Below are 25304 nucleotides of genomic sequence, written 5' to 3'. Positions count from 1 at the left end.
GGCCTGGGCAGGAAGGGGGTGTAAGTGGCTGGTACTGAAGTGGTTAAAAGCATGTAACAGCTGTTATATTGTGCTGATCAGTAGCTGTCATATGGGCAGAGATAAATGAGTAGCAAAATATAACAAAGTATTTTATTGCATTTCAAAGTCCATCAAAAACAGCTGAGTGATAGATGAGCTGGAGCAGAGTACAGGCTGTATACACAGGGGGAGCGCACATGCAGACACCGGCCAGAAGTGGCAGTAATGAGCTCTACCTGACTGGCACGCTCTCGCCTTCTACCTGCCTGAGCTTTATTAGCATATATCACGCCCACACACCAATCACATAACCCCATATGACAAGCCCTTTTAGGAAGTAAGCGCAATAGATTATGGGAGTTGTAGTGTCAGCCGGTCATAGGAAGTGACGTGTTAGTTTTCTATGAGGCCGCCCTCCGTTGCTTAGTGATGTGGGCGGAGGGAGGTGGGATGTGAAGTGACAGTGGAGGAATGGTACAGTGAAGAGTATACGGAGAAGAAGAGCGGCAGAGAAAGTCTCATCCATCCAGGTAAGCTATACACCGGGCGCTGTGTGTAGCGGGTATATAGAGAATATACAGGCGGCTGTCCTGTCACCATTCATCTCCTCACCTGACATACAGAGTGTGTGTGGTGAGGTCACAGCCCGATCACTGTACGGGAAATGATCTGTATCCTCTCATGGTGGGTCCAGCGCTGAGATCTGATAATATTATTATTATTAGTATTACAGGTGATAGATGACAATCCTGTACATTCACATCGCACTCTGCACCCAAAGAGCTTACAATCGAAGGCCCCTGACTCACATAGACAGGAGACTAGTATCCTATTATCCATGTGTCTGGAGTGTGGGAGGAAATCCGAGGACATGGAGGAATCCCACACAGGAGGACATACACACTCCATGCAGACATTGTCCTGTCTGGGATCTGATCACAGGACATGCAGACACAGGAATTCAAGTACAACTATAGGCAAACTTCTTTTTTTTCATGTTGAGTAGAGCAAGGGAGGGTTATAACCCCTGTCAGATTGTTTTTTTTTTTTCTTTTTCCCACCATCTGTGTCCCTGACTTCCTGTCACATAACCAAACAGGAAATTAGAGGAAATCCCTACAAATTAAGGGAATCCCTTTTGGGGACCCCCCCCAGATCACCAGAACTAGCTTCCCCATTGGAAGATTGACTCTCCATTACTTTTCTGGGGACAGGCCAAAATTTGGGCTTTTCTTTTTTACTTTCACTTTTAATGATCATGATAAAGAGGACATATAGAGAGGGTGAATCTCCAACCTCTTAACCACATAAGGACCGGGGCTCTTTTTCAAACTTGTTGTTTACGATTAAAAAATAAAATAAAAATAAATTCCCGTTTAAGACCATTGGGTGGAAGTGATGATTGACATCGCTTCCGTCATGCAATGTTATGAAGACGAGGGGGGGGGGGGGCATCATTTCCCCTACTAGATTTCCTGCCTCTCAGGGGAGAGGATCGTATCGTCTCCACCGCTACCGACTGATCCAGTAAGCAGCAGAGACAACCCGGAGCATGGCAGGAGGGGGGGGGGGGGAGAGACACCTCTCTCATACCGTGGATAAATGTGATCTCACGGCGAATCCGCCACAGACACCACTCTTATGTTAAAGTGGACCTCCTGCCTTTTTTAAAAATACCGTTGTTATGGCAACTATCTACTGCCATAACAACGGTATTTAGCGCCAAAGTACCAGCATATACCAGAAGTGGTTAATGGGGGCACAGACGGCAATAAAAAGTGACAGGCATTCAAATCCCTCTTTACTCTATCCAAAACTAAAAAAACGTTTTGCCCTTTTGTTATTCTTTAATAATATATAGAGCAGGGATGTCCAAACTTTTTTCAAAGAGGGCCAGATTTGATGAAGTGAACATGCGCGAGGGCCAACCATTTTGCCTGACATTCTTTGAACCATTAAAATTCGGTCTAAGTGTGTTCATCCGAGCACTAATACACTTCCCCACAAGAATTCTCTTGCCTTTGTGGCTTTGTGTGTTGAAGAGATGAACTCAAGTGTATTATTTGGATACACCGTATTTATTGGCGTATAACACGCACCTTCACTTTAAGAGGGAAGTTTCAGGAAAAAAAAAACTTTAAAATTTTAAATAAAGAACTGTGAAGCAAAATAAGGGTCAGTGCCCATCTGCAGCGCCCACCATTGCCGGGAATGCAGCGCCCACCATTGCCGGGAATGCAGCGCCCACCATTGCCGGGAATGCAGCGCCCACCATTGCCGGGAATGCAGCGCCACCATTGACGGGAATGCAGCCACCATTACCATCAGTGCAGCCATGGAGGGCAGGACGAGCGCCAAAGACATCCTACAGGAGAATCTCCTGTTTACACAACGGCCTCTTTAAGAGAAAGTCCCGCCTCTTTTGATGGACAGAACAGTCGTCCAATGGCAGAGACGGGACTTCCTATTACAGAGGCTGCCGTGTAAACAGGAAATTCTCCTCCTGTGTGCACGGCACTTGTCCCGCCTCTTCCCTCTGAGGCAGCCAGACTATATATCTTTTGTGGCCCCAGCGCTGGGAGATCGCCGGGGGCCACAAAAGATATATATGTTTAAATAACCAGGCGGGCCGTTCAAAACCGGGCCGCGGGCGGCCCGCGGGCCGGGGGCGGCCCGCGGGCCGGACTTTGGACATGCCTGATATAGAGTGTAGAAGGAGAACAGCTGAGCTCACTTCCAGTGTACTAAATTATCGGGTTGCACTGATACCGGTATCGGTGCCGATGCTAAGCATTTTACACGAGGACTTGTACTCCAATACTAAAACCCCATTCCTTCCGGGCAGTTTGTAGTGCCATTCCAATGTGCATTGTAGTTTATGAGATTAGAAATCGCACCTAAACTGGACTGAAATCGCACAGGACTCTTTTTCAAATTGCACTGCGGACAGGCTGTAAAAACCGTTGTCTCTGCAAGTGAAAGCTATCTGGGTTTTCCCATCAGTTTTCATGCCAATATGGTGAGAAGTCCTAAAAACAGTCACATGACACCATCAATAGGTATTGGTATCAGTGAGTACTTGAGAAAAAGTATCGGTACTCGGTCTTAAAAACTGGTATTGGTGCACCCCTAATAATGATACCCTATAGCAGTGTTTGTCACATTTTTAGACTGGAGTATATTGAGATTTTCCAAACTTTAAAGGTAGTCAGGACTGAAAATAGTTGAGAAGTGCTGCTCTGTAGGATCCTCCATATACAGACAGATCTTCACACTTTACTGTACTTGGCCCTCGCTTTTATACTGTGAGCTCTAAGGAGCAAGGCCCTCTGATTCCTATTGTATTAAATTGTATTGTGATTGTTCTGTCTGCCCTCCTGTTGTAAAGCGCTATGTAAACTGTTGGCACTATATAAATCCTCAATAATAATGTTTGTATGCAGACTGAGATCCCTAAATTTATTTTATTATAAAAATACGATTTATAACCCTCTTGTATTTTATTGTAATTGTACTGTTGTTTCTATACATCTTCTAAAGAAGAACAATAATAATGTCTCATTTGCTGGGTACCTGGCGGAGTGGTTTTGCTGTTTGGCATGGAAGGTGCGAGGTGGTGAATGATTACATATTGTTTGCATATAGCAGAGTATGATATAAATATAATTTTTTTTTTTTTTTTTTATTGGAAATGTACTATTTTGTCCAGGGAGGGTTTTTTTATTAGATCTTTGACTAATACATTTGTACAACATTTATATTCTATGTTCATTAGTAATACACATATTGTATATTTGAGCTTTACAGAACCTCACCTGCCTCTGTTATGTATATATTGGGATGGGCCATTCTTGTTCAATTACTAAAATCTTTAAAGTGAACCTTTGGCTTTCTATGAAGGGCCAACCAACAGATTCATGTTACAGCCCTTCTCCCCAATGGCACACGCTCTCCTTTCCTATACTCAACACTGGGAGCAAAGAAGAAGCTTGGTGAAGCTGTCCTGTATAGTCTGCAAGCTATTCCAGTTCAAGTGAACCTGATGGTATTGGGTCACTTTGTATGATAACAATGCCTGTAATAGAAGGGGCAATACATTTACTTTACTAGCAGCCTATTTGCTGATATACCATCTCTCTACTAAATGCATTTGAGTGGCTGGATGGGTCCCTTCCCCCCCCATTTATATACGGTGATTCCTGTTGCCAGCTTGCATCCTGTAATCACAACTAATTTGGTGGGAGAAACCACAGCGTACAGAGGGTTAGCAGGTATTCTACATACCCAGAGGTATGTAATATTTGTATTACGGGTAGGCTTGACCATAAAAGGTGACACTGTGCCAACTGCACTGTGGGACATAGCATGGAAGTGTGCTTAGTAAATGATTGCAGATGCAGCTCTGGTCTATTGATACTTCTTCATTGTTTGGTTTCACATTGAGAAAAGACTACATTTCTTGTTTTTTCAACTCAGGTAGACATGGCAGACCTGGGGCAGGAGTGTCTGGATTTTGCTGTTGAAGTAGCCAAGAAAGCCGGTGCAGTATGTATCTCTACAACCTTCTCTCTATATATGCCAAAATTAGCAGCAATTTTTCCTTTCCTTTTGAATATTACATGAAATGTGAAAGAGCTTTCTAAATTAAGTACAGTATGTGTGCTATCTCGCTATCTCGCTATCTATATCTCATGACACTGATAGAGATTACTCTCTATAAAAGCTCTTTTACTAATTCTTGCTCCCACTTCTTACTGATGGGGCCACACATGGCCCTCTTCTTGCAGGTTGGGTACCAGGGCTTTAGAGTCTTTTTTGTAATCTTTCTTCATAGTCCGGGCACAGGTGCACTTTAAGTCTGTAATGCCTCTTGCATAGATAAATCGTAGTGCCTCTCAGTTTACTATTAGTAGTAGTACTAGTCTTTGCCATGGGTGAATAGGTGACCTTCTTAGTGTATGCTCTGTCTTGGCAGGTGGTATGTGCAGCACTGAAGGAGGAGGTGTCAGTGATGGTGAAGAGCTCCCCAGCAGACCTGGTGACGGCCACTGACCAGAAGGTGGAAGAGATGATTATCTCATCCATCAAGGAGAAATATCCAACTCACAGGCAAGGCTGCAATAAACTATACACCTCACTGAATGTCATTTGGATATTTGCGTTGTTCCAAACAATGCTATGTACATAGGCTGACCAATCTCATTACACACCGCTAACGTTGTGTTCCCTCCCCTTCTGTTTCAGCTTTATTGGTGAGGAGTCTGTAGCAGCAGGTCAGAAAAGCATACTGACCGATAACCCAACGTGGATTATTGACCCCATTGATGGCACCACTAACTTTGTACACAGGTAGTTTTTTTCTTTTTATTTCAACAATGACTTCCAGAAAGAAATGTTTCTGTGGCATAAAATATCTACATATGTGATTTTGATATGTCTGGTATTGGTTACATCGATGTGGTTTTTATTCAGTGAAACAGCAATTTTATTACCGTAGTTGTACAACTGAAGAACCCAAAACTGAATTTGCTACAAATCTAGTCACAAACTAGCAATTCTGTTCCTCAGACCACCAGGTAACTGCACACTTATTCTACCTTTTTTGTTCCTGCATGTGACTACTTCTCCTCAAGATGGTGTAGTTAGGCCCTTTTCACACGCCTGATTTGTTGCAACCTCCAGGTTCCCGCAGCAAGAATCTGTGTCCAGGTTTGGACATCTGTCCCGGAACCGCAGCTAATTGCTCTGTGTGCAGCTACATGTCGCTATCAGCCCACCGTTAGTTTAAATAGGCTGATTGGTGCATATCTTGGCGATTCCTGCAGTAAGAATCTGCCAACCAGCCGTGTGAAAGCGGCCATAAAGTGATACTCTTGTTGCCCCTAAAAAATAGTAGTAGTTCTCTGTAACAGAAGTTGACTTATCTCTACAGCAGCTCATGTACTGAAGGTCTGGAGCCTCCGTCATAATCGCCAGCATTTAACACTTTTTTTTGTGGTGTTTTTTTTATTTCTCATCCCCCGCAGTACGCTGTGGTTTCATCCTTTGCCCTCTACATTACATTATTACTACAGAACACAGTAGTGACATTGGGGTCAGCAGATGGAACCAAATTGTGTGGCAGGGGATCAGAAATCTTACACATTCCGAATTGTAGAGTGCTAAGATTTTTGAAAAAAGCTGTAGCTGTTTAATGGAGAGAAGATCGGAGATCTGAGCTGCCATATAGGTAGGCATAATACCTTTCCTTTTTTACAGGGTACTGGTTTGGGGGATTTTATGGTGTGAGTCACTTTATTCAGTTTGAACTAGAATAAAAAGGTTCCTTTCTATAATGCTGAGGCTGCTTTTAATTTATGGTCCAAGCCTTCAAAAGCCACTGGGGTTAATATACTAAAACTGGCGAGTGCAAAATCTGGTGCAGCTGTGAATGGTAGCCAATCGGCTTTTAACTTCAGCTTGTTCAATTAAAGTGTTTGTAAAGGCTTTGTGTGTGTGTGTGTGTGTGTGTGTGGTGTTTTTTTTTTTTTTTTAAAATAACAAACATGTCATACTTGCCTGCTCTATGCAGATGGTTTTTCACAGGGCAGCTTGGATCCTCCTCTTCTCGGGTCCCTCTTTGCTGCTCCTGGCCCCTCCCTCCTGTGGAGTGCCCCCCACAGCAAGCAGCTTGCTATGGGGGCACCCGAGCCGAGCTACAGCTCTGTGCGTCCATGCAGACATGGAGCTGCTAACTGACTTTGACAACCACGGGATCCAATGGCGCCTTTGCTGTGTATCAGCCAAACAGGAGGGAGAGTCCTGGGCGGCCGAGGGATTCGTGGACATCATTTGACAGAGAAGGGGTTCAGGTAAGTATTAGGGGGGCTGAGGGGGGCTGCTACATACAGAAGGTTTTTTTTTTTATCTTAATGAATAGAATGTATTAAGATAAAACCTTCTGCCTTTACAAGTCCTAAAGCTTTGACAATAAGTTTACGTTCACATTGGGCTGATTTGGCATGTGATTTGATATGTAAAATTGCATGCCAAATCGGATCCTATTGCCAGCAAGGGCACCTCCCTAATCGGTGTGACGCCGACTTTTTACGGCGCCGCACGGATTCCCAAAAGTAGTTCCTGCACTACTTTTGGCGACTTCGGGGGCAATTGAATAGACATCTGTGCGGGTTCATGCAAATCGTCCCTGATGTCGGACTTAAATGCTGGTTTGAAATTGTGCGCGTTCAGCTGAACGCACACGATTTCAAACTGGCCCTCAGTGTGAACCAGGGCTAAAACCTGGAAGCTGATGGGTTTCTATGCAGGGCTATACCATATTTTGCACACTCCAGTTTTGGTAAATCAACCCCATTATGTAGTGGAGGGGATGGGTACAATTTCTGAAGGTGTATTAAATTTGCAAGTTCAAGCCCCAAAATAACGCAAAGTAAGAAAAATATATAATCAGAGGTTTCAATAACTCCTCATCTTTAGAATTTTTTTCTCAAAGTGTCTTTAAGGACAGCACCCGGAGAGAGAGTAGTTCCACCTAACTTCCCAGGAAACATTGCAAATCCTTTTAAGGCAGCCCCCTTCCACCATGGCCTCAGTTGTAGTGTTTCCTCCGTCATGGTGGAAGCACTGCGAGGAAGTGTGGGTGGGCTGCACTCTCTTCAGGCAGAGGTCCTGTGTGTGGGTGCATGGCTCACCTTAAAAGGTTTCTTTTTTTTTTTTCTAAATTGAACCTTGTGGTCCCCTGGGGCTGGGCCATCCCAGCATCCCCCCAGATGGGTGGGGGATGCTCCGGAGCTCCCCCTTTCTTTCCCGGCTGTCCCGAGCTCTCGACAAGTGGGGGAGTCTACCCCCTTCCTGGAGCATAGAGCCGAGGCTTCCCGCGTCTCCCTTTTGTTCCAGGTCTGGATAGCGGGCGATGTCATTTCTGGAGGGGGGGAACGTGTGGCCGGGCACATGGCTTCTGGTTCCGGCCTGTGTCACGCAGGAAGGCAGGGAGCGGGCCCTGGCTGGTGTAGACTTCCGGTCCTCACAGCGGCGAGGAGACTGAGAGTTTAAAAAAAAAAAAGACTGACAGCAGAGCGGCTACTCCTGCTGCAGTATGGACTTGGTGGAAATAGCAGTGATGGCGGGAACAGGAGCCACAAACGCCAGCCCAGCCCAGGTAAGCTGGGGCAGAGGCCCCTGGGCCTTTTTTACCTTGGGACTTTTCTTTTTCCCTCCACATTCCCCCGTTGACTGTAGTTTGAGGAGCCTGTTCCATGTCCCTTTGGGCAGCATTTTCCCAGGTTTCTCGCAATACTGACTTTGCATTTGAGCATATGGGCATTCTGAAGGATGCCATAGATAAACTTGCTGATTCCCTTCTAAAAAAAAAAAAAAAAAAAAAAAAAAAAAAAACATGGGTCTCATCTATGGCAAATCTTAAACTGGTCATGGCTTCAACCGTGGTTGCCAGAAACTTGGAGCAGTTGAAGCAGCACATCGAGGGAGGTACCTCCGGAGAGGATCTGTTGGATACCATCCCAGTTCTGTCAAAGGCAGTGGGATATTTAGCGGATACCTCAACGGAATCAAACAGAATGTTCACGAGGACTTCAGCCCTGGTAAATTCAGCTCGAAGGGTGCTCTGGGTAAAAACTTGGTCCGGGGACTCGGCTTTTAAAGTGAAGCGCTGTGATCTCTACTTTTTTAGGCCATTTTGGCCAAGAAAAAGGCTTTTCCCGCAAAGAACATGCCTTTTAATCAAAAATAATTTTCGTCCTCTTTAGCAAACCCAGGCCCCCAAGGAAATAGGCTATAAAGAAGCCCTGGGGTACACAGAGGAGGAAGAGGTAGGGCGGCTGTTCTGTTCAGACATCCCGAACAGCTAGCTAATGGCCAGTGACGGTGATCCTGCTGTGGGAGGGAGACTTCTAGCCTTCTTCCCTCAGTGGCGGGCAGTAACGTCCAGTCCATTTGTCCTGAATGTCCTCTCCCAGGGGTACGGGCTGGAGTTTTCAGAGAGACCTCCTAAACCGCTTCTTTGTTTGTGATTCCAGTGCAAGTGAATCACAAACAAAGCTTGTGGTTTGTGATTCCGGCGCAAGTGAGGAGAGGGTGGTGGAGGAACCAGTTAAACCTAAGCGAGGGCCTATTTTGGGTATTTCCTACCTCAAAAAGGTTAAAGACCAATGCAAGCTCCTGGGGGGCTCACCTGGAAGATCATTTTACCCATGGAATCTGGACAAGTTCAGCTGGAGGGAGCTGAAAGCAATTTGGATGGGGCTACTCTGGTTTCTGGAAGAGATCAGGGATCAACACGTTCAGGTCTTGTGCAACAATGCCACGGCTGTCGCCTACAAAGCAAAGCAGGAATGGAGCAGGGTTCTCCTGTCCTTGGCTCGGGAGATCTTAATCTGGGCAGAGAAGAATCTGGGGTCCCTGTCAGCCATACACCTGAAAGGAAGCTTAAATCTGATGGCCGACTTTCTGACCAGAACAGTTTTCGGAATCAGAGTGGAGTCTAAACTCTGAAGTTTTCCAGGTGGTGATAAGCAGGTGGGGCAGTCCTTAGATCGACCTATTTGTGACCAACTCAAACTCGCAACTTACTTTTCCCTGAGCAGACGGGAGCAGGCAAGAGTTTTGGATGCTCTGGCTCAGCCTTGGGACATCCATTTGTGCTATGCTTTCCCCCTCCCTTCCTGTTAATACCATTTAGTCCTCAAAAAATTTCAGGAAGAGTCCACGAATCTAATACTGGTGGTTCCTTTTTGGCCCAAGAGGGTTTGGTTCGCAACACTCCTGAACCTAGTGATGGAACCCCATTGGATGTTACCCCTACGGGACGATCTTCTGAGCCAGGGACCCATCTGGCATCCAGACATAAGCCAGCTCAAGTTAGCAGCCTGGTTTCTGAGGAGAAGATACTAAAGAAAAGGGGTCTGTTGGACAAATTTGTTTCCATGTTGTTAAACAGCAAGAAAAAAGTCACAAGATATTTATTTCAAGGTTTGGAAATGCTACAACTCTTGGCGCGGGGCAAAGAAGTATTTGCCGCAGGAGACTATTTTCATCCTGGAATTTCTTCATGATGGAATGGAGAAGGGGTTAGCCACAGGTGGCCGCGTTATTTTTTATTTTTTGGAAGTACAGTTATCAAGAGATCCATTAATTATTAGGTTCTTTAAAGCAATGTCTAGGTCAAGGCCAGCACCTATATAAAAAAAAAAAAAAAAAATCCAAGTTTTGACTTGTCAGTGGTCCTGCAGGGGCTAACGGGGCATCCTTGCGAACCTCTAGAGGAGGCGACAGTGAAAGATTGGACTCTGAAAACACACTTATTATTCGCAGTAACCTCCGCCAGGACAGTCTGTAAGCTGCAAGCTTTTTCCATAATAGAACCTTTCCTAACAACAGTATTTTCAGATCTAATCCTGAAGGTGTACCCAGGCTTTCTTCCTAGTGTGTCATCTGCCTTTCATTGTTCTCAGAAGGTGATTCTACCAACATTCTGCACATCCCCAGACAATTCTGAAGAGGAAAAGTTCCACACGCTGGATGTGAAAAGATGCCTAATGCATTATCTGGAATTGACCAAACATTTTAGGAAGTCAAATTCCCTTTTTGTGCTGTTCTTAGGGGCACGTAAGGGACAGAGTGCTTCCAAGAGCTCAATAGGCAATTGAGGAAGCCTACAAAGTCTCAGGACAGATACCGCCAGAGGGTATCCAAGCCCACTCAATGAGGACAGTGGCAACATCTTGGGCTGAGAGGGCTGGTGCCTCTCCCGACCAAATCTGTAAAGCCGCAACGTGGGCAAGATTCACTACATTCATTCGGCATTATAGAGTAAATCTAATGCAGCCTCAGAGCAGGCCTTCGGCCGGAAAGGTCCTGCAGGCGGTGGTCCCACCCTTTCTCGCTTATCCTCTCCAGGTGCTGTCCTGAAAGACGCTTTGAGAAAACCTTCGTTAGAATTACCGGTGACGATATTTCTAGAGCCGCGTACACACGGGCGGACTGTATGGCCAACTTAGTCCGTCAGACAATCCGACGGACAGTCCGTCCTACTTTCGAATGAACGGACTTGACCACACACGGATGCACAAACAGTCCGTCGAAAGTTTGCGCGATGACGTGTACAGCGCGTACGACGGGACTAGAAATAGGAAGTCCAATACACAGCAATGCAACCTTTCGCCGTGTAAATCCTTTCTGAGCATGCGCCATACTTAGTCCGTCGAACTAGCCTACTCACGAGCGGATTGTCCGCTGAAACCAAAGTACGACGGACAATATTACGGAAATTCCGAAATACTTAGTCCGCCAGTCTGCACGCTGAAAAAGTCCGCTGAAGTCCACACACGAGCGGACTGTCCGCTGAAATGTGTTTCGACGGACTAAGTTGGCCAGACAGTCCGCCCGTGTGTACGCGGCCTAGAAGTCTTTCAGGACAGCAGCTATTATGCCGCGTACACACGACCAGACTTATGTCCGACAGACTTTCGAAGGAGTTCTGCCGGAGTTCTGACAGAGTTCTGACGGACTTTCCGAATGAGCGGACTTGGCCACACACAATCACACTAAACTCCGACGGATTCGAACCTGATGACGTACGATTGGACTTGAATAAGGAAGTTCATAGCCAGTAGCCAATAGCTGCCCTAGCGTCGGTTTTAGTCCGTCGGAATAGCATACACACGAGCGAATTTTTCGGTAGGAACTGGGTCCGGCAGAGTTCTGGCGGAAAAATTTGAAGCATGTTCCATTTCTAAAGTCTGTCAGACTTTTGCGAATCAAAAGTCCGTTGCAGCCCACACACGATCGAATAGTCTGCCGGAATCATTCCGTCAGACTTTGGATGTTGAAAAGTCCGCTCGTGTGTACGGGGCTTTACCCTCCCTAGTGGTTTTGCACTGTTATATGTGTATATTTTGTTTTTAAATTCAGTTTTTCAGCATGGCTGGAGGTTTCTTGTTTATGACTGAGGCCATGGTGGAAGGGGGCTGCCTTTAAGGCCGGGTTCACACCGCTGCGATGCGGGAACGCCGCAAATCCGCGGCGTTTTCCCGCAACGCACACCTCCCGCCGGCAGTTCACACTGCCCTATGCGGACGGCTGGGAGTGTCAATGTTATGTTAATGACACCCCCAGATCCGTCTGCATATCGCAGTGTGATCTGCCGACTCGCACAGGAATCGGATCGCATGGTGTGAACCCCCTTGCGATCCGATTCTGTTGCGGACCAAAAAAAGGGTCCCGTGCGAGTTTGCTGCGGGAGCGCTGCGAATTCAGCCATACTATCTGTATGGCTGTACTCGCATCGCTACGGAGATCGGATGTGATTTGCGGTGCGAATCACATCCGGATCTCCCCCCGCAGCAGTGTGAACCCAGCCTTAAAGTAATTATTTGCAGTGTTTCCTGGGAAGTTGGGTGGAGCTACGCTCTCTCCAGGTGCTGTCCAGAAGACTTCTAGAAATGCCGTCACCGGTAAGTCTAACTAAGGTGTTTTTTTTTATTTTTTTTATTTTTTTGTATCCAAAAAGCTTTGTGTATGTGTTTACTCTGTCAGTTGTGTTTGTTCATACTTTTTTTTTTTTTTCAAAATCCTGCATTTGGCTTTGCCTTTTTGGCCAGATCCAGCTTTTTCAGATGTTTTTGCACTGGATGATCAGTGAAGCGTTAGAACCTCTGTGTTGACATGAACAAAGACTGCTGTAATCACTTTAAACTGATTAAAGATATAGTGGAGTGTTAGCCATCAGTTAATGCAAAAAGTTTGGAGTTCCAGGCCTGGTTTACCCTGGCCTTTTGAGAGGCAGTAAAATCCCATGGTTCAGCTGTGTTTTTACTGCCCCTCAACTGCTCCCCTTTAGCAGTGACTGGGGTGTATACATGCCACGACAGGAATTATACCCTCTGTCACATTTAGCTGGCACTACTATTCAAGTAAATGGGGTTACGCTGCAACCACCCTGCAACACTCACATGGTTGTGGTACAGTAGTCCGGCATTTAGGAGGTTAAAACAGGTGGCAAGGAGCTGATAAAATGACTCCTTACCGCCTGCTAAATGCAGCAACTGAAATCCCAAGCAATGATACCAGCCCCATCGGGTTTCTTTTTTTGCTGGATTGAAAAACACCTCCTCCTATTCTTCTCTTAATAGCATATGGGAGAACTTACAATCTAGATCCTATTATGTCATTTGTTTTCTAGGTTTCCATTTGTGGCAATCTCTATTGGATTTGCTGTGAATAAGCAGGTAGGTTGAACTCCCACTTTATCAAATATATTGATTTTATAGTTGCAATGTTTTTTTGTAGCTGTCAATTTATGAACTTCATTAACCGCTTCAGCCCTGAAAGATTTTACCCCCTACTTGACCTGAGCACTTTTTGCAATACGGCACTGCGTCACTTTAATTGACAATTGCGGGGTCGTGCAAAGTTACACCAAAACAAAATTGAGTCCTTTTTTCCCCCCACAAATGGAGCTTTCTTTTGGTGGTATTTGATCACCTCTGTGGTTTTTATTTTTTGCGCTATAAACAAAAAAAAAAAACGACAATTTAGAAAAAAAGCAATAGTGTCTACAAAATAAGAGATAGTTTTATGGCATTTTTATTATAAATGTTTTTATTAGTAATGGTGGCGATTTTGCGATTTTATTTATTTATTTTTTGCAGACACTTTTGACACTATTTTGGGACCATTGTCCTTTTTACAGCGATCAGTGCTATAAAAATGCACTGTAAATGACACTGACAGGGAAGGGGTTAAACACTAGAGGACGATCAAGGGGTTAAGTGTGTCCTAGGGAGTGATTCTAACTGTGGGGGGGGGGTGGGCTACCACTGACATGACAGCGATCACTGCTCCTGATGACAGGGAGCAGTAGATCCTGTCATGTCGCTAGGCAGAACGGGGAAATGCCTTATTTACACAGGCATCTCCCTGTTCTGCAGCTCCGTGACATGATCGCCGGGACACCGGCGGACATCGAGTCCACGGGACCTGTGGGCACGGTCACGCTGTACGCGGTGAGTGCTAACCCTGCCAATTAAAGGGGACGTACAGGTACACCCATTTGGCGACTGCTGCCATTGTGCTGATGTATATCGGCGTGCAGCAGTCAGCAAGTGGTTAATCACTGTTTTTGAGCTAACTGCTACAAAATACTAGCTGGCCACTTTATTGGGTACACCTGTTCACTTGCTCGGTAACATAAATTGCTAATCGGCCAATCACATGGTAGCAACTCAATGCATTTAGGCATCTAGTTGTGGTGAGGACGACTTGCTAAAGTTCAAAAGGAGTATCAGAATATGGTGATTTAAAGCGGTAGTAAACCCGCAATTTTTTTTTTTTAACACCTGCAAAGCAAAAGGCATAATGAGCTAGTATGCACTGCATACTAGCTCATTATGAAATACTTACCTTAGAACGAGGCCCCGACATCTGGCCCGATCCACGCCGAGGGAGCTGACATGCTCCCTAGGCGTTTCTTCCGGGTATCGCGGCTCCGGCAGTGTGAGTGGCCGGAGCCGTGATATCGTCACTCCCGCGCATTCGCGCAGGAGATTTCATTCCGGCCGGCTGGCCACTGCCGGATTTTCAGGCCAAGAATCCCCTTGTGCGCATGCGCCGCTGCAGTCAGCGGCGCATACGAGGGGAATATCTCCTAAACCGTACAGGTTTAGGAGATATTTTTTTTACCTACAGGTAAGCCTTATTATAGGCTTTCCTGTAGGTAAAAGTTAAAAAATTGAGTATACAACCACTTTAAGTGACTTTAAACGTGGCATGCTTGTTGGTGCCAGGTGGGCTGGTCTGAGTATTTCAAAAACTGCTGCTCTACTGGGATTTTCACACGCAACCATCTCTCGGGTTTGCATAGAATTGTCCGAAAAATAGAAAATATCCAGTGAGCAGCAGTTTTGTGGAGGAAATGCCTTGTTGATGTCAGAGGAGAATGGGCATATTGGTTCAAGATGATAGGCAACAGTAACTCGGATAACTACTTGTTACAACCAATGTATGCAGAATACCATCTCTGGATGCACAACACATTTAACCTTGAAGCAGATGGGCTACAGCAGCAGAAGACCTAACTAGGTGCCACTCCTGTCTGCTAAGAACAAACTGAGGCTACAATTTGCACAGACTCCCCAAGATTGGCCTGCCTTGTATAAATGGTTCAGGCTGGTGGAGGTGTAATGGTGTGCGGGATATTCTCTTGGCACACCTTTGGTACCAATTGAGGTACCGTTTAAATGCTACGGACTACCTGGGTATTTTTGCTGACCACGTCTATCCCTTTATGACTACAGCGTACCCATCTTCTGATGGCTCCTTCCAGCAGGATAATGCACCATTTCACAGAGCTCAAATCATCTCACCACTGGTTTCTTGAACATGACAATGAGGTGACTGTACTCCAATGGCTTCCACAGTCGCCAGATCTCAATCCAGTAGAGCATTCCTGGTAAGGGAACCAGGCAGTGAAGACTTTCAGCTTCACTCCTGGTTCCCTACTGCGCATGCGCGAATTGCGCTGCTCTTTCTGATTTGGTCCCTGCTGTCTTCTGGGACCTGTGTGAGGTTTAAGAAGCACAGAGACACAGAATGAGTAAGGTGGAAGCAGAGAGATCCTCACATACAGCTTTCTCTACAGCAAGAAGACCAGTGATCAGTACAATAGTGACGTCACCAAATCTTGTAAAATTAGCAGTTGGAGGCAGCAGCCCTTTAGTTCCCACACTGCATATAAACAGCTATGAGGCTGTAGGCACAGGACATGCACTGCATTTTTTAAGTTGAATTCTTTTAGGGTATTGCATAGATCAGGGGTGCTCAACCTGTGGCCCTCGACCTCAAACTAGGGAGGTGTAGGCTCGAGGTTGGCAACCTGTTGATTGCAATCTGGACCCACCCAACAGCCATCGCAGAGCATCAGTGCATTGAGCTGGCCCCGGATCGGGAGGAAGTGCAGGAGACGTATAAGCGGATGCTTCCTCTGTAGCGCAGGCCCATGTCCCATTATACACCACATAAACTGCACTTTTGCAGTGGGCCTATTGGCACCTATAAAAATAACGACTATCAGGCTGATTTAACACTGATTCACAGGCGCAGCTCAGTGTGGCTTTCCATTGGGTTAGCTGCACTGAGCCATAGACTTCTATTATATCCTGATGGTTTTGGTGCAAAATGCACCACACCTGCAAGATATACATTTATGGCAAAGGTGCACTGTGCTGCATCCATGGTGTGGGTAAAGTGTCTTGCATCAGTGTGAAAGCAGTCTTATGGGGGGCTCAGGATAGGTTGGGCTTGTTTTACAAGCGGTTGTTTTTTTGCGGTTTGGGGGGTGGTAAAACCCCATAGTTAAGATGTGTTTCCACCACATCCCCCAACCAGTGTTGTAGCATCAAAAGTCGCAATGGCGACCCCCGCCTCATGCTCCAGGGGGCCTGCAAGACCTCCCTGTCACATTCTGTTTTAAACTTGAACAGGAGGGGAGGCACATATAATACAGGACCTGATCTCTCCATTTTCTTCCTGCAACCACTGAAAGCCAGCTATTCCTCCTCTCCCTCCCACCGGCATTCAGCGACTGCAAGAGGAAAATGTTCATTATGTTATTTAAAATCAAAAATTTGAATTTCCGAACAACGTCATTTAATTGTGGTAACCAGTCGTGGGACACATCACTTAAAGTGATACTAAAGTCTTATTTTTAAAGAAAAAAAAAACGGCTAACATGTTATACTTACCTGCAGTGGTTTTGCACAGAGCAGCCCCTATCCTCCTCTTCACGGGTCTGTCTTCGATGCTCTTGGCCCCTCCCTCCTGTTGAGTGCCCCCACAGCAAGCAGCTTGCTATGGGGTCACCTGAGCCGAGCCGCAGCTCCGTGTGTCCATTCAGACACAGAGCTGCAGTTTGGCCCCGCCCCTGCCTCTCCTGATTGGCTAACTGACTTTGACAGCAGCGGGAGCCAGTGGTACCGTTGATGTGTCTCAGCCATTCGGGAGGGAGAGTCTCGGATGCCTGAGGCACTCGTGTAAATCACTGGAGGGCTGCTGTAGACAGAAGGCTTTTTATCTTAATGCATAGAATGCATTAATATAGAAAAACCTTCTGCCTTTACAACCCCTTTAACCACTTCGCGCCCGCGGTATAGCCAAAAGACGGCTGCAGCGTGGACGCTATCTGCCGGGAGGCCGTCCCTGGACTTCCTCCCTTTAACTTCCCCTATGCGCGCCGCCGCGGGCGCTCATCGGGGAAGTTCTGTGCTGGCCATGTCCCCCAGACACAGCCAGTCACAGATCGCTGTAAGCGGCCAATCACAGCGGCCGTTTACAGCGCAATCGGCGTGCCCAATGAGAGATGATCTCATATGTAAACATATGAGATCATCTCTCAGCGCCGCTCTCCCTCCTCACACAGACAGCGTGTGAGGAGGGAGAGATGAACCGCTGCAGAGATGCAGCGGTTAGTGTAAAAAATAAATAAAAAGAAAATAAATTGCCCATCTGTCCCCACTGCCACCTGTCCTTAGTGCCATCTGTCATCAGTGCCTCATATCAGTGCCATCTGTCATCAGTGCCACCTGTCAGTGTCACGTGCCATCTGTTATCAGTGTCATGCGTAATCAATGGCAGGTATGAGTGCCATGTGTCATCGGTGCCATCTGTCAGTGTCTCGTGTCATCAGTGTCACGTATTAGTGGCATCTGTCATCAGTGCCACGTTCGTGTCACTTGTCATTGTCCTGGTGCTCCAGGGCCTTCAAAAGTGTAATAGGTAGTCACCAAGTTAGATGTGTAATTTATGCTCCTAGAACACATGACGGCGCTCCTGCATGTTGGGCCTCTCTATGTGGCCAGGCTGTGGAAAAGTCCCACAAATGTGGTATCGTAATACTCAGGAGGAGTAGCAGAATTTATTTTGGGGCATTATTTGTGGTATACACATGCCACGTGAGAGAAATGACCTATTACAATGACAATTTTGTGGAAAAATTTAAATAAAATAATCTTCATTTTGCAAAGAATTGTGGGAAAAAATGACAACATCAAAAAGCTCACCATTCCTCTTACTCAATACCTTGGAATGTCTACTTTCAAAAAAGGGGTCATTTGGGGGGTATTTGTACTTTCCTGGCTTGTTCGGGTCGCATGAAATGAGATCGGCTACCAGTACATCAGACGTGATCAATGTTTTATGATTTTCACCACAGCTTGTAGACTCTCTAACTTTCACAAAGACCAAATAATATCCACTAATTTGGGTTATTTTTACCAAAGATATGTAGCAGTATAAATTGTGGCCAAAATTTATGAAGAAAAATTAATCATTTGCAAAATTGTATCACAGAAACAAAGAAAAAAAATTTTTTTTTTTTTTTTTTCTAAATTTTTGGTCTTTTTTCATTTATAGCGCAAAAAATAAAAACCCCAGAGGAGATCAAATACCACCAAAAGAAAGCTCTATTTGTGGGGAAAAAAAGGACAAATCATTTAGATACAGTGTTGCATGACTGAGTAATTGTCATTCAAAGTGTGAGAGCACCGAAAGCTGAAAATTGGTCTGGGCAGGAGGGGTGTTTAAGTGCCCAGTAGCCAAGTGGTTAATTGGCCCTTGCTCCCCTGGTCTAGGCGTTTCCTATAAGATGGCAAACCTTCACTATTTGAGTTTGATTCCCTTTGAATTTACAGTAAATGTAAAATGATGTGCTTTCCAGCTTTAGCATATTTACATATTTGCTGGATAATTATAAAATCAGTCATGTGGTGATGTGATGTTAGGAATTTGGTGGTAGTATATAAAGCGGCTGAGATCCAGGAATAGCTACACATGTTGAGCACAGCCGGTGCACAGAGCTGGCACTGATGCAAACGCACAGCCAGAACTAGTCATTTACCTGACTCTTTTTAGTTCAACTGAAAAAAAAATGTTTAATTCCTTTCATCCACATTGACAACACCCAGTCATTAGAAATGTGTAATATATAACCGGGTCCTCCATTTTTAGCTAACTGTAACCATAATTATATACCATACATACTGCTCTCTGTGTTAAAATAATTCTGTGACTCATTGCTATGTACAGTATATAGTTTAAGGTTTTATAAAGCACCCATCATAAAATCTCAGTAAATCTAATGGAAACACTCTTGTACTATTCCTTGTAGCGTTTAGATGTTTCTGATTATTTATTTTTGTGACTACTGGAGGCAGACAAAACACATACTGACTTATTTAGTAAAAACAGCCAATTATATTCCAACCCACTGGAGTCAGATCATTAAAGTAGAACTAAAGGCAAAACTTTTTTCTTTTTCATGTTAATTAGCGCAAAGGAGGGTTATAATTCCTGGCTTTTTTTCTCTTTTTTGCCATATGTATCCCATTAGAGAGATTTACCTTCACTTCCTGTTCCATAGCCAAAACAGGAAGTGAATGCAAATCCCACCAAAGTGAGAGAATTCTTGGTTGTCACCAGAATTAGTGTCCCCATTGGAAGATTTTGCCTCTATTACTAATCTGGGGACAACCCAGAGAATGTGATTTTCTTTCATTTTCCGTGATGATAAAACCCTGACATTAAATAACAAGTCTGTGTGTGTGTGTGTGTGTGTGTGTGTGTGTGTGTGTATATATCTATCTTTCCTTAGGTAGAATTTGGGGTTGTGTACAGTTGTGTAGAAGATAAGATGTACACTGGCAGAAAAGGAAAAGGAGCCTTTTGTAATGGTCAGAAATTGCAAGTTTCTGGACAGAAAGGTAAGCATACTGCCTGCTGTCATACCATCAGCAAGTCCTCCTACACATACTGCCCATTGTCATATCCTCCACATCACTCTCCTGGACATACTGCCTGCTGTCCTACCCACAGCAAGTCCTCCTACACATACTGCCCTTTGTCGTATCCTCCACATGCCTCTCCTGCACATACTGCCTGCTGTCATTCTCTCAACAAGTCCTCTTACACATACTGCCCAATGTCATACCCTCCACATCACTCTCCTGGACATACTGCCTGCTGTCCTACCCACAGCAAGTCCTCCTTTACATACTGCCTGCTGTCATACCATCAGCAAGTCCTCCTACACATACTGCCCATTGTCATACCCTCCACATGCCTCTCCTGCACATACTGCCTGCTGTCATACCCTCACCTAGTCAATAGGGTTCAATATTGAGTTGGCCAACTCTTTACAGTTATAACAGCTTCAATTCCTCTGGGAAGGCTGTCCACAAAGTTTATTGAAGATTACAAATCGTCAGACAACATCGTGGACATCACAACAGCAATGCAGACCTGGCAGAGATTTAATCTCTGCCAGGTCTGCATTGCTAGAACGATGTCCACGATGTCTGATTTTTATCTTCAAGAAATGTTCACCTTTGCTTCAAACTTGTGAGTGTGGTCAACATTTTGGCTTCTATCCAGATTACGGACTGGACCTGCACCAAAAGGTTGAAGTGTGAGATTGCTTCCACCTGGAGTGGCTTGGCTTTGCTTTCTGTTAGACTGTCTATGGGAATGTTTGACCATTCTTCCAGAGGCACTTTTGTGAGGCCAGGGACTGATGTTGGATGAGAAGGCCTGGCTCACAGTCTCCACTCTAATTCATCCCAAAGGTGTTCTATCGGGTTGAGTCCAGGACTCTGTGCAGGCCAGTCAAGTTCCTCCACCCCAAACTCTCTCATCCATGTCTTTTATAGACCTTGCTTTATGCACTGGTGCTCACTCATGTTAGAATAGGAAGGGGCCATCCCCAAATGGTTCGCACAAAGTTTGGAACATGAAATTGTCCAAAATGTCTTGGTATGCTGACGCCTTAAGTGTTCCCTTCACTTGAACTAAGGAGCCAAGCCCAACCCCTGAAAAACAACCCCGCACCATAATCCCCCCTCCACCAAATGATTTGGACCATTGCACAAAGCAAGGTCAGTAAAGACATGAGTTTGGGGTGGATGAACTTGACTGGCCTGTGTCCTGACCTCAACCCAATACAACACCTTTGGGATGAATTAGAGCAGAGACTACGAGACAGGCCTTCTCGTCTACCTTGTAAATGTGCTTCTGGAAGAATGGTCAAACATTCCCATAGACACTCCTAAACCTTGTGGACAGCCTTCCTAGAAGAGTTGAAGCTGTTATAGCTGCAAAGGGAGGGCCAACTCAATATTGAACCCTACGGATGAAGACTGGGATGCCATTAAAGCATTAAAGTTCCTGTACGTGTAAAGGCAGGTGTCCCAATACTTCTGGTAATAGTGTATTTAACTTGTGCAGAATTGTTATGTAGTGGACTGTAATAGCTTGAAACTAATTTAGCAAAAGTCTATTGTATGCCTTTCTTCTTGCAAACCAGGATTCAAACCTATAACCCAAGGTTAATAAAATGTACATTTAAATGAGGATGCATTGTTCTCCTGATTTGTTTTTAACCTTTTAGTCAAGGCCTCTATTTGTTGATTTCCAGCAGTGCTGAATAAATATAAACTATATTCTTGCTTCATATTTTCCAGATATAACCACATCCATGATTATCACAGAACTTGGATCAAATCGCAATCCAGAGGTCATTAAAATTATTCTATCCAACATGGAGAGACTGTTGTGTATTCCAATCCATGGGTAATTGACAACATAGTACTACAAATATTGTGAATATGTTTTCTTTTACAAACAGTATGTATGTCTTTTTCTTTCTAAAATTGGTCCAAATTGGTAGAACATGTGCCATGTTTGTGTTTTCAGCTTATGGTATGCCTACAGTTGATTGTGATTCCCCTATTGATTGCTGTTGTGATTTCAAATAGAACACTGACCACCTTTAATAATGCTTTACTCTAATATTTTAGTATTGTAAAAAAGTGGCAACAACTCCAACTGAAAAAGCTATTGCGCTGACTAAAACCCAACTGTCATTTAACGGGGCACATAAGAGGGCCAGGATAGTGGTAGGGAACACCAGGTGAAGTGGATGCAGCTCATCTCAGATTAGGTCTTTAGATCTTGATGCACATATAAAAAACAAACACAAGAGGGAGTCTCCATCTAGGTGTAGCGATTTATTAAAATGAATAAAACACCATAAAAATGTACCACTAGTAGATCAAGGCTTGTCATAAACCCATATAGACCTTCAAAGGCTCACCCTGAGGCGCATGTGGCTGTTGAAGCAAAGTTCTTGGTGGAAGTACGGCTGTCAGGCTTTACTTTCTTTTACTAAAAACTGTATATGGGTTTTCCCACCCCACACCTGTCTATGATGCTCCAACCTACATGATCTTGCCAGAAGAGCTTTAATCTTCTCACCTCCAATGTAATGGAGATGATCAAAAATATAATTGTAGTCCTTCATGGATGACCAACCATGGCTACATAGATATGGTAGAGAAGTGAGCATGGCAACCCTAAGACAAAAAGTGTGCTATTGGCATGATTACCAAAATAAAGAGACACAAGACTGGAAAGAAAACCAACGCAGGACTGGTAAGCTGCAATAAGTTACATTTTGTCTTTTGGGTTTAGATTTGATTTAACTTTGTTTTAGTATCAAAGGTGCCATGATCCCTTTCATGAATATTTTTAGCATGTGGCATTATGCTTGTCCTATGTAGGATCCGTGCAGTGGGCACAGCAGCTGTGAACATGTGTCTTGTAGCTACCGGAGGAGCTGATGCTTATTATGAGATGGGAATCCATTGCTGGGATATGGCTGCAGCATCGATTATAGTTACAGAGGCTGGTGGAGTAGTGCTGGATGTGAAAGGTTGGTATTTTCAACAGTAATTTACTTTTTAAATTGTTCAGAAAAGAAACGAATTGTCATATATATATATATATATATATATATATATATATATATATATATATATATATATATATATATATATATATATATATATAAATTATATTGTGTGTGTGTGTGTGTGTGTGTGTGTGTGTACTCATTTGCAAAAATAAACAATTTTCACAGAACAGTCACCAAGCAAACCTCCCTATTATATTAACTAATGAGTGATTGCTAGCGTTAGCATGTGTCACCACACCTAATGAAATATCAAACAAAAAACAATGCAGCGCTACTCCAAATAAATATAAATGACCATAAAGTGCTAGTACAGCACCCTACAAGTGTCTACCTAAAATATACAAATACAACATCCATGTAAGTAAGCAGAATATGTGCAAACACACAAAGGAAATAATCCTCCTGGTGAATAATAAATAGTACACCCCCTAGGGAGTGTATGCACATTAAAATATTGTGTATATAGTATGTGTAATAATGTCACCCTCTGGTAATAATGAAACCCAGCCTTGAAGTGTGATTAAAAATATAAAAGCCAAAGTACATATAAGCAGTGCAATAATATAACTGTAATCCTACTAAATATAAAGAAATGCATACATATCACATGCACTGATATTACAGGGTATGTATAGCAATGATGGTGTCACCCTTCTGGTGATTACAAGACCCAAAGTAAATAGAATAAGTGGCCATACATATATCCTTTTAAATTTATGCAACAGTTTATTCATACATGGAATATATGCAGATAAGGTGCACTTCTCCTTTTAAGAAGCATGCAGTGACTAACTGCTGTTTGTTTTGCCTTGTGAATCCATCACCAATGTGGATAGCAGCTCATCTCAATGATCGGACCTAGTAGGTATAGGTCTAATGCTCATCTCCCTTTTAGAGTTGAGACCAACTCCTATCCTGATGGTGTTCCTCTGGGATAGGGCTTTTTAAATCCACTCCTTAATTGTTAGGCGCATGTGCTCAAAAGGAACAACATTACGCAAACAAACCATAAAAAACTAGCAAAGAATTTATTAAAAACCTTTTCTGAAGTGGGCTCTGATAAAGTATATTGCTTAGAACCAGGAATCACTTATTTTATTTATTTTCAGCTATTTATGTAGCACTGTCCACTTACACAGCGTTTTTATATAGTTATACTTTTTTTTTTTTCTGATAGATTAGTGCATTTTATATACTATATAGATCAGACCAAAATGAGAGGGAAAGACAGACTTTGTTTCCGAATGAGGAACAGTCCCTCGAACGCAGGGAAAGTTGGGAGCTATGCAAGATGCAAAATGGAGGAACCTTCCAGTAAGACTGCATTCTCTGTTAAATTACATTTTTAAACAACTCCTATGAGGTCCACTTGCATCTAACAGTCTAAATAACTTATATATGACATTATCAATCAATTTTGGTAAAACAAAACAACCCCATAATGCTCCTTAAGTAGATGGATTAGACAAAGAAGAATTGTGTTTGGCTCAGTGTCCTCTGCATGTTATAACTGAACAGGTCTGACAGATGGAGAAAACTAATTTGAGGTCTGTACTGTGGAATAGGTTGGTTTGCAATGCAAAAAAGGGGTTTGTTAACCCCAACGTATTTGAAAACGATTTTGTCTCTTTAAATGACTGGAGTGTACCTCTTTAAGATCTTGTCTGCAGTGCTTTTTTTATTTTTTGTGGCTTTCTATTTTTGCTAACTCGTTCCATTGTCTTTTGTTCCAGGGGGACCATTTGACCTGATGTCTTGTAGAGTGATTGCAGCCAGCAGCACAGAAATTGCAGAGAGAATCTCCAAGGAGCTGCAGCTCATACCATTAGTGCGGGATGATGAGTAGTAGGAGTGGATCGATTTGTTGGATGCACTGTATTAAATTTGCACTCTAGAGTCACTCAGGTGGACATGCTGCCTTTTTATATGCAACAATATCGAGATTTTACCGCCTTCATTTTTTTTAAATGACTTTTTATGTCCAATGCTTCACAATATTACTTTTAAAATAATTATTATTGTTGTTACTTTTGTCATTTCTGTTTATCAGTCAAACGTACAACAAGGGCCAGCAAGTAAGAGATTCTGAGATCTGTAACTTACTTCACATGGCTTATTTACACATGGTTTGAGACTGTTGTATTTTAAGTTATATTAGTTGCTTATGTTTTCAAATGACGGTAGCTTGTTTATTTGCATTATATCTGTCAAAATAAATGGATATGTCATGCCATAAAAGTTGCAATGAATTTTACTGTGTTTTATGACTTTCTGCAATGTTGGTGTGCCATTACTAGAAAGCATGTGTCTGAAAGAGAAATACTGTAATACAGGAATTTAGAGAGACATTTCCTGCTCTGTTGATTATATGCAATGCCACTCCTGTCCAGTGATATTTGGGAGATGCCTTTTATGTATTGTGCAGAATTAAACTATAGATCTACAGCTGCTGATTTCTTCACATTGC

At 43.8% G+C, this 25304-nt stretch overlaps 1 protein-coding gene across 1 annotated transcript; it reads left to right on the top strand.

Moving 5' to 3' along the window:
- The first annotated feature begins 435 nt into the window (after positions 1–435).
- IMPA1 (inositol monophosphatase 1) lies at positions 436–25282 on the top strand. The gene is made up of 9 exons (XM_077492940.1): positions 436–551; positions 4498–4566; positions 4997–5130; positions 5266–5370; positions 13220–13269; positions 19686–19790; positions 21546–21654; positions 22644–22795; positions 24571–25282. The coding sequence occupies exons 2-9, from the start codon at positions 4504–4506 to the stop codon at positions 24681–24683; spliced, it is 831 nt and encodes a 276-aa protein (XP_077349066.1). The 5' UTR covers positions 436–551; positions 4498–4503; the 3' UTR covers positions 24684–25282.
- Positions 25283–25304: the final 22 nt, after the last annotated feature.

Source organism: Lithobates pipiens, unplaced genomic scaffold (assembly GCF_037356315.1).
Source record: "Lithobates pipiens isolate NorthernLeopardFrog02 unplaced genomic scaffold, aLitPip1_a1.2 Scaffold_19, whole genome shotgun sequence".
Taxonomy (NCBI): domain Eukaryota; kingdom Metazoa; phylum Chordata; class Amphibia; order Anura; family Ranidae; genus Lithobates; species Lithobates pipiens.
This window is presented reverse-complemented; position numbering and strand designations above follow the sequence as displayed.